Below are 8,032 nucleotides of genomic sequence, written 5' to 3'. Positions count from 1 at the left end.
AGATGTCAGCACTCTGCACACTCGGGCAGCTCCGATCTTGGCCGAGCACTCCTGCGCAATTTCTTGCAGCCCTTGAACTTCTGACACCGCCAGCTAATTGAAGATCAAACCTTTAAATAGCTCATAGACTTTTTTTTTTTGTATTCTGTACAGTAAGATGAGTCATTAGCAGACAGCTCCTGTGAAATGGGAGGGTGTGTGTGTGATGGGGGATGATAAGGCATGTCTACTGAGTGCCTGAACCTACAACAGGTAAAGGTCCTGTGCAATAATGAGGCTTCGCCAGCTTTAAGAAATAGAAAAAGAAAAAAAAAATATCTACATCAGTCAAAGCTGATACCTCAGCGACCGTTCTTCTGCTCAACGTATTATGACTATCATTGATTTCCCCCCTCAGTTTAATTTTGCCATCCGGGCCCACAAACGCGACAGATGTTGGGACACTAGTGAGAGGCCAAACGGGTGGTGACTATTACCATGTAACCTGAATCAAAAAAGAAGCGAAGTAGAAAGGCCGCCGTGCTGTGAAGTGGGCCACTGCCAGACAGTGTGGGACATCCTGAATAGAACTGGCGTACAGGTTCATAAAATCATTTTTACGAAGTTATAAAACTCTGCAGCATCTTGTATCTAAACCACTGCCAGGCGGATTCTCCAACCGCTTGTAATTTTTTTACTGCAGTTTTTTGTCCTACGTGAAGAGAACACCAAGTAATGGCGCCGTTGCGTGACCATGTGAACAGGAGGACACTTCCATTGGAGACCATTAAGGCACGTCCTTTTCTCTCAGCTTCTGCAGCTTTCAGGCTCTTGACTGAACAACAATTTGAAATATCTCAAAACAAAGTATGAGTCTTTAAGATCCTTTTTTCCCCGTAAGGAGAAAATATGTACTGTGAAGTAAAACGTCCTACAGGTAACTAAAGAGTTCAGTCTTTGCTGGCTTGGAGGTTGAAGAACCCGGCCAGTACTCAAACGGGGATGGAATATCACACCAATTACAAATAAAGCATTTAAAAAAAAAAAAAAAAAAATTATAAGCAATGTTAACACAATCGTTATTCACAATGTTATTAATATTATTGTTGATCTTATACCCTGTTTTTTTTCTTTCGAGAAGAATATCATCATTCATGATTGTATTTCTTTTGGTGTCGGGGGAGGACGAGGAAAAGGGAGGAGAACAAAAGTTTAAGAGGAGTGTGGGGGGGGGGGGACAAGTCATCCGTGTTGCCACTCCATCAAGGCGACAATGTCTTCTTGGAGCCCAGATGGGCCGCTCGCTCGCTAGCTCTGCTCGCCCGCCCGCCGATCTCGCAGTCTTCCCTCGTAAGCGCTCAGCGGGAGCTCTCGGGCTGCCGTCGAATCTCACCAGCGCTCACACGTCCGATATCAAATTAAGATGAGCGACCGCGGCTTCACCGGTGGATGAAATGCGAGGCTTGAGCTGAGTGCATTTTCCCAGTTTTGTTTTTCTAAACTGCGACTGGACATAAAAGTAGAGTAGCTTTGGCCATTTGTGAGAGAGGGGTCACCCCCCTCCCCCCCGTCTCACCAAAGGTGTCCTGATTTTTTGTGTTTACCAAGATTTGCTTGCAAAATATAGATTTTTCTATTACTCAAGTTTGCATCCTGTTTCTGACACCACGTTTGGCTCTCGCCTTGCTTATCTTAAATTCCAGTCTCAGTATGGGATAGAGATGCAGTGTGTGTGTGGACAGTGTCTTTAAAAACATCCCTGATCTCCTAACACACCTAACACAACTCTATTCCACGCCTAATCCCAAATCCAGTCTCGGTCTCTCACACGTCCGATTCGATACTGGAGAGTTTCTCGTAGACGTGGCCGTTGCTTCCGTTGAAGGGTCGCGGCGGGCCCACCCCCAGCATGGAGCCGTGGTGGTTCAGTCCACCCAGGCTGAGTTCTTTGGGGAACCGCGGGGACACATTGGACATTGGCGCGGCAGATGGCGGCAGATAAGACGTGGTGCTCAACTGGCTTCTGAAGTCACTTCGGCTGTTTTTGGCAACCTGTTGCTGCTGCTGTTGCTTTTTCATGTAATATTGTTTGGCTCCGTGCATCAGACATTGATCGTCATCAAACGTGGGTATAAAGGGGTTCTGGTTTACCCGGTCCGGATAAAGCGATTTGGATAAAGAGAATGCCGCCCCGCCGCCACCTTCCATCAAAGACCTGTCCCTGTCTCTCATGTCTCTCTCTCCGACGGAGCGACGATGGAGGCCCTCGCCTCCTCGGAACAGGCCCCCGAATCGGCCGTCACCTCCATAAAACGAAGGGTCCCGGTCTCTTTCCCGTTCCCTCTCGGAACCCCCGTGACGCTCAAATATGTGCGCAAAGGGGCTCGTGCCCTCCATGTAGCGCTCCTTTTCCTTCAAGCTAACGCTTCGGGGAGGTGGTAGCATGCCTCCCATACCTGGAGCACCCATCCCACCAACTCCTCCCATACCTCCCATCATGCTCCCCATGCCGCCCGAGTCGTCCTTCTGAAGGTCAACAAAGGCGTCATAGGAATGCTGCCGCCTGAGTGGCTTGCCGAATCCGCCGCCCTTCCTCCTCTGTTGGGCTTGCGATGGCGGCTGGGAGATTGGAGCCCCACCTTTCCCTCCACCAATCTGTTCCAAGAGGTGGTTGTTGTCCTCGCTGATGTCGTAGAGGTTTCCCGACTTTTTGCAGCCTTCGCAGCGCATACAGGTCGCAGAGCTCGGGCGGCTGCTTCCTCCGCCCCCCGAGGAGCCGCAGCTCATACCGCCACCGTAGCCTCCTCCGTGCATGGACATCTGCTTCATTCCTCCTCCGGACCGACAGTTCCTGCACTCCCATTCTCCGCCCGCCAAGCCAGATCCACCGCCACTTTTTGAGTCCGACTTTTTGGGTTTGCCCTTGAGGAAGTCCTCCACCGGAACCAGAGAAGTGCAAGTTGGTACTCCGCCGTCCCTATTTCCAGTGCCCTCAGTCAGATCGACATGTTCCCATTGAGGGACGCCCTCTTTTGGACGGAATTGGTCCAAATAAAAGTCCCTCACGCTTTCCTTTTCTCTGAAGAGATAGTTTGCGTCATTATTCCCTCCTCGCTTCCGTTCCGATGGCAAAAGTGGCGGCGAGGCCGAGCGATGGTTGTGGTAGTGGTGGTGGCTTATGTGGTACGGCTTTCTCCTGTAGCCCAGCTCGATCTCATCCAGCTCACGTCTGGACTTGGCAGAGGCCGGCCTCTTTTTCAAGCTATCGCGGTATTGTTTGCGCTTCTTGGCATTTCCTTCCAGGTTCCCGTAGGTCACCGTGTGCGTGGAAATATCAGAGACATCCGATCGTATATTCCCATCATCGTCCCCTCTCCCTCCGCAGTAAGTCGGACCGGGGATGTAAGTGGAACTGGAGGCTCCTCCCTTGAACGAAAACTTCCCGTACAAGTCAGGAAGACCACTCTTAAATCCTTGGCCTGAGGGGGGAGTCTGTCCGGACAGAAGGTCAAACTTGCTCATGTTTCTGTGGGTCAGTGCCGAGCAGGGTTGGGTGGTGAAAATGGGCGGCACCCCGCCTCCGAGGCTGTCGCAGTCAAACATGCCGCCCTCCAGGGAACTGGCGCTGCCCAAACTATGGGGCCTGTTGGGAGGCGGTCCACTGAGCCCAAGTGTGGAACCGTGATGGTGCAGGTAGTGGTCCTGGTACAGATTACTATCCTTCATGTGGACGTTACCAAACGTCCTCTCCACCTCACTGATGTAATCGCTGAACATGTTATCATCCGGTAAGTACGGCGGCTTGCAGTCCGAGTGTCCCGCCAGGCTGCGTCTGTGTTCCGAGATGTCGTAAACGGAGGATTCGCGTCGAATGAAGTCCAGAGCGCTGTGCGGCGAGCCGTTCACCCCGGAGGCCATGTTCTTGGCCGTGCGTAGCAGGCGCAAGATGTTGGAATGAGTGTTGTTCATGGTAGCCGATGGCGAGTTCAACGCCGAGCTGCTTTTCTCTTCAATCTGCACGCCGTGAATACAGCTGTAGATACCCTGTGAGCGGAAAGAAGCGGCATTAGCGAGGGAAAGGAGACGGTGACAAAAAGAGAAACGGTTTCATTTGCGTCCGCTGATGCACCATACGAGCGAATGTATAGGAAAGCAAAGCAGGCTCGACAGATGGGACAGTAAGGGCACATATCAATTGCACGGAATGATTTTAGTCAGGACGAACATAAATAAAGCTTGGAAGAAAGTCCACTTGTAAAGCGGATACATCAGGCTAGAAGTCAAAGGTCACATGGCTTTTGAACGTTCTATTTTATTTCCCCCTACCACTTCCTCTTATGCACGACCCTGCTTCAATCAGATAAATTTGAAAGTCAGACACTAATGTCTTTGCCTCACTAACAATCATTGCGAAGCTCGGTGTGAAAGCTCTGATGCACACAAATTGGCACCATTAGCGCACGCTAGCAAATGTCTGAGATGTTAATACGGATGAAATCAAATCTTTGAAATCACAGGTTTCATATGCGGCAGCTGCTCTTTGACAAAATGGACTACTTTGCTGCTGGTCCTTTTATTAAAGTAGCTGATTATTTGGGCAGGCTCGGCAAATAGCAATAACAGTGATCTTTTTTTTTTTCTTTTTTCTCGAGGGGATCACGGTAAAATCTATAAGTGATTAAGCTGGTACAGAGAGGCAGGAAATCAACAAATAACTAGCTGCTCCCTGTGTACGAGTGCATATAAAGTGCCGACAAGCACAAGATCATAATTTGCTTGATACACGATGCAAATGAAGGACGACAGGCGGGAAAAAGGGAGTAATTAACAACCCTAATATATTTATTGTTCTAAATTCCCAAATCGATATTTTTCATTAATTTCCAGCAACGGTACAGGTTGGGGGCTCGAGGAACAGGTAGCCTGCGGGAACAGGCTAGCAAAGGCGCTAACCGACCATGAAGTCATGTGACGCCCACCAAGGGTGACAGATGACTCATTTTCTCCACGCCCAAACTCAAATGTTAATTGCAGCAATAATAATAACATTTATTGGATTAAGCTGTGAAATGAGAAAAGCAGACGGGAAAAAAAAGAAAGAAAAGAGTCAAGTAAATAGAAAGGACACAATAGGTTATGCAAAAATAAAAAGGTATAATTTCCACTGTCTGTCAGCTGTTTTACTAGGATTGCGATTTGCATATGCAAATAAATCGCTCAATGAATTCTTTTCCCCCTGAATATGTTTACATACAAATGATCTGGCTGCGTGTGGACTTTCATTTAGGTAGCAGCAGAAATGGAGGTAATTTGGGTCAAAAGAGAGCAATCAGTGAATGTTACGGGGAAACATAATGGCCCTCACATCGCGATTGTTCCCATAGAAGTGTTAATGCGGCAATCATAAAAACAAGTGCGCTGAACAGCCTGCGCGTAGAAATTTAATACAATGTCACCTGACATGTTGGCAGATGACATTTTATGTTCAGTCTACTAAAAAGTCGTGTCAGGCAGAAATGATTTGTTCAATGTTATTAAAGAGGATGTTAACAACATGAGTACAATTTAATGAGAAACAATTCAGCGTGAAATTCTGCAATTAAAAAAGGAGAACAGGAAATATTGTCGCTACTAATTCAACTATACAGTGATACTTCTTTTTTTTTTTTCTTGGTGAAATTTTCCCTTCAAAATATAGCACCATTTTAAAGAACAATTTATTGCGAAGAAATATTGTTACAAAACTAATCATCTATTTTCCTTACTTTTGTGCTGTTTTGTTGGACCCGTGGTTTAAAAACATAAATAACGAAATATGAGAAACCGGGATTGTTTTTCTGCGGCCCCGGTGCCATAGCAGCACATCAACGAGAAGGAGCGAGCCGCCGCCGCTCGTGGACCACTGCCGTAAATTATCCACGTGCGTTTTTAGCCTGCAGCACTTCACCTTCAGAGGCACGCAGTGAATTACACCGCAGCCGTGTCAAAACTATTGGAATGCAAATCAAACACCTCGGGTGACTTTGCGATCGAGTAATCCACCTTCGACTGATTTTGCTTGAGTGATTTATTGATTTGGTCTCAATAGTTTGACAATATTTCATTTATGGATACCAGAATGGTCTTAGTAAAAAAAAAAAAAAAAAAAAAGAAAGATTCTATTAAGCCAATCAAATTTTAGGGGGCCTAAGGTAGAGCCCTGGGGATTAACTGGTGTAAAGATGCAGCTATTTAAGGATGGGCTTGTTTGTATTGAGTACACACTATATGGTAATTTGCTGACATTTTCTTGTCATTTTTTTTTGGCTGAATAATGAATTAATAATGAATATTATGCTAACCTTTTTTGCATATAGGTCACACTTTCATTCCTGGGAATTTTAAAAGTTTGGCGAAGGATATATACAATTCCTTAATAGCGATGAGGATGAAAAGCGTTAATCTCACCCTGCTGACGGAAAAGACAAGGCCAGGGCGACCCGAGCAGACACCCATGAAGTAGAACCTCAGCTGCCAATAGAACCAGTGTTCGCAGATGAATGTGATGAGCGACAGTGCCATGGCGGCCCCCAGCATGTAGAAGACCCCCGCCATGTTGTCCACGTCCAGCTGGCTGGACATCACCTCATTCTTTTCGTGGTGGCAGATTCCCGTCAGCCACAGGGACTCCAGCTCCTCCATCTCACCTGGATGTGGTGAAACGATGGAGAAGAGGGGAAAGAAGAAAATGGAGGGAGGGAGGGCAACAACAAGGGGGAAAGGGGGGGGATCAAGATCAAACAGTCAGTTTGGGCCACGGCGCAATGATAAGCGGGGAATAGTTTTATAATTCATGAGGGAATGTGTGCGTCCGTGTGTGTGTGTGTGTGTGTGTGTGTTTTAAGTGGCAAGCAGAAGGGATGTGATGCAATAACATGATGCCTGTTAGAGGACACCAGGGAAGAAGAGAATGATGCAACAGAAGAGGAGCGAGGGGGGGGGGGGGGGGAAAGATGGTAGGAATATTTGTCTAAATTCTTAACTAATATTTGCCTGCTTTCTGGATGACATAGGATTTAAATAAATAGTCACATGTATTTTAAATAAATAAATACATAAATACACAAATAAATACATATAGATAGATAAATAAATAAATACATAAATAAATAAACATGTATTTATAAAGCCCGTAATCACAGAAACATCTCCACGTGTCTGATCTTTTTCTAGGCCTTCAGGAGGGGAAGCAAGTGGGGGTGAGGCGTTGCAATGTCACATTGAAATCCAGAGCAGAGGGGAGACACGGCCGATTGGTTCTTGTCGTACTTTTGAAAGACATTGTTCAAACACACAAAAACAAGCTCGTCGTACAACAAAAGGGAAAAAAAAAAAAAAAACATTTGCCAGGTATTTTAAATAGTCAAGTGTGTCACTCTTGTTTCAGGGTGATAAAAATAAAATCAACGCTCTTTTGTCATGTTGAAAGCGATGACCCAAATTCACACACACGAACAAACCTGGAAACCCAAACGCATGCAGGGTCGAAATACACCGGGAGCGATGCTGGCAACGCTAACTGGGACGCACGATAGCCGGCCCCGGAGGGTCTATGGTTCAGGAGCTGACATGATGGATGTTTTAGTGAATTTAGAAAAACCCCAAAAATAATTTTAACTATTACTGACACCATTACGCAAACATCTTAAACCGATTTTTGATTTTTTCAATTATCCTGATTGTCGGTCACTTTGCTGCAAGTCAATTTAATTTTTCCTCATCATCTTATATGGCCTCACCTTTACTTTTATTATCCATTGTGATAAAGAACATATTTCTTCCAAAGGGTTTGCAATATTAATGCGGATTTTATTATTCATTTTATTATTTCGATTTAGTTCACCAACCCGACATGTGTGTCTTTATAAAAGATTGTTTACTAAAAGACTTAGACACTTCTGAGTGGGTTCAATTTCCACTTTGTCTTTATGTACTCTGTGATTGACTGGCAACCTTTACAAGGTGCGGCTGGCCTTTTGCCTGAGGTCGGCTGGAATAGGCTACAGCTCTTTAT

At 46.0% G+C, this 8,032-nt stretch overlaps 1 protein-coding gene across 2 annotated transcripts in view; it reads right to left on the bottom strand.

Annotated features, from left to right (window-relative positions):
• Nucleotides 1-668: 668 nt before the first annotated feature.
• The window catches only part of LOC119126408 (glutamate receptor ionotropic, NMDA 2B), a 61,220-nt gene continuing 53,856 nt past the window's right edge, over nt 669-8,032 (bottom strand). For both annotated transcript variants that reach the window (XM_037257675.1, XM_037257676.1), the window contains exons 16-17: nt 6,427-6,665; nt 669-4,023 (exon numbers count right to left, since the gene is read on the bottom strand). In XM_037257675.1, coding sequence (XP_037113570.1) covers nt 1,804-4,023; nt 6,427-6,665 — 2,459 coding nt within the window. In that variant the 3' untranslated portion in view covers nt 669-1,803. The remainder of the gene's footprint in view (nt 4,024-6,426; nt 6,666-8,032) is intronic.

The sequence above is a fragment of the Syngnathus acus genome, chromosome 8 (assembly GCF_901709675.1).
Source record: "Syngnathus acus chromosome 8, fSynAcu1.2, whole genome shotgun sequence".
In the NCBI taxonomy this organism is placed as follows: Eukaryota; Metazoa; Chordata; class Actinopteri; order Syngnathiformes; family Syngnathidae; genus Syngnathus; species Syngnathus acus.
The sequence above is the reverse complement of the archived record's forward strand: the minus strand, read 5'-3'. Positions and strand labels throughout refer to the sequence as shown.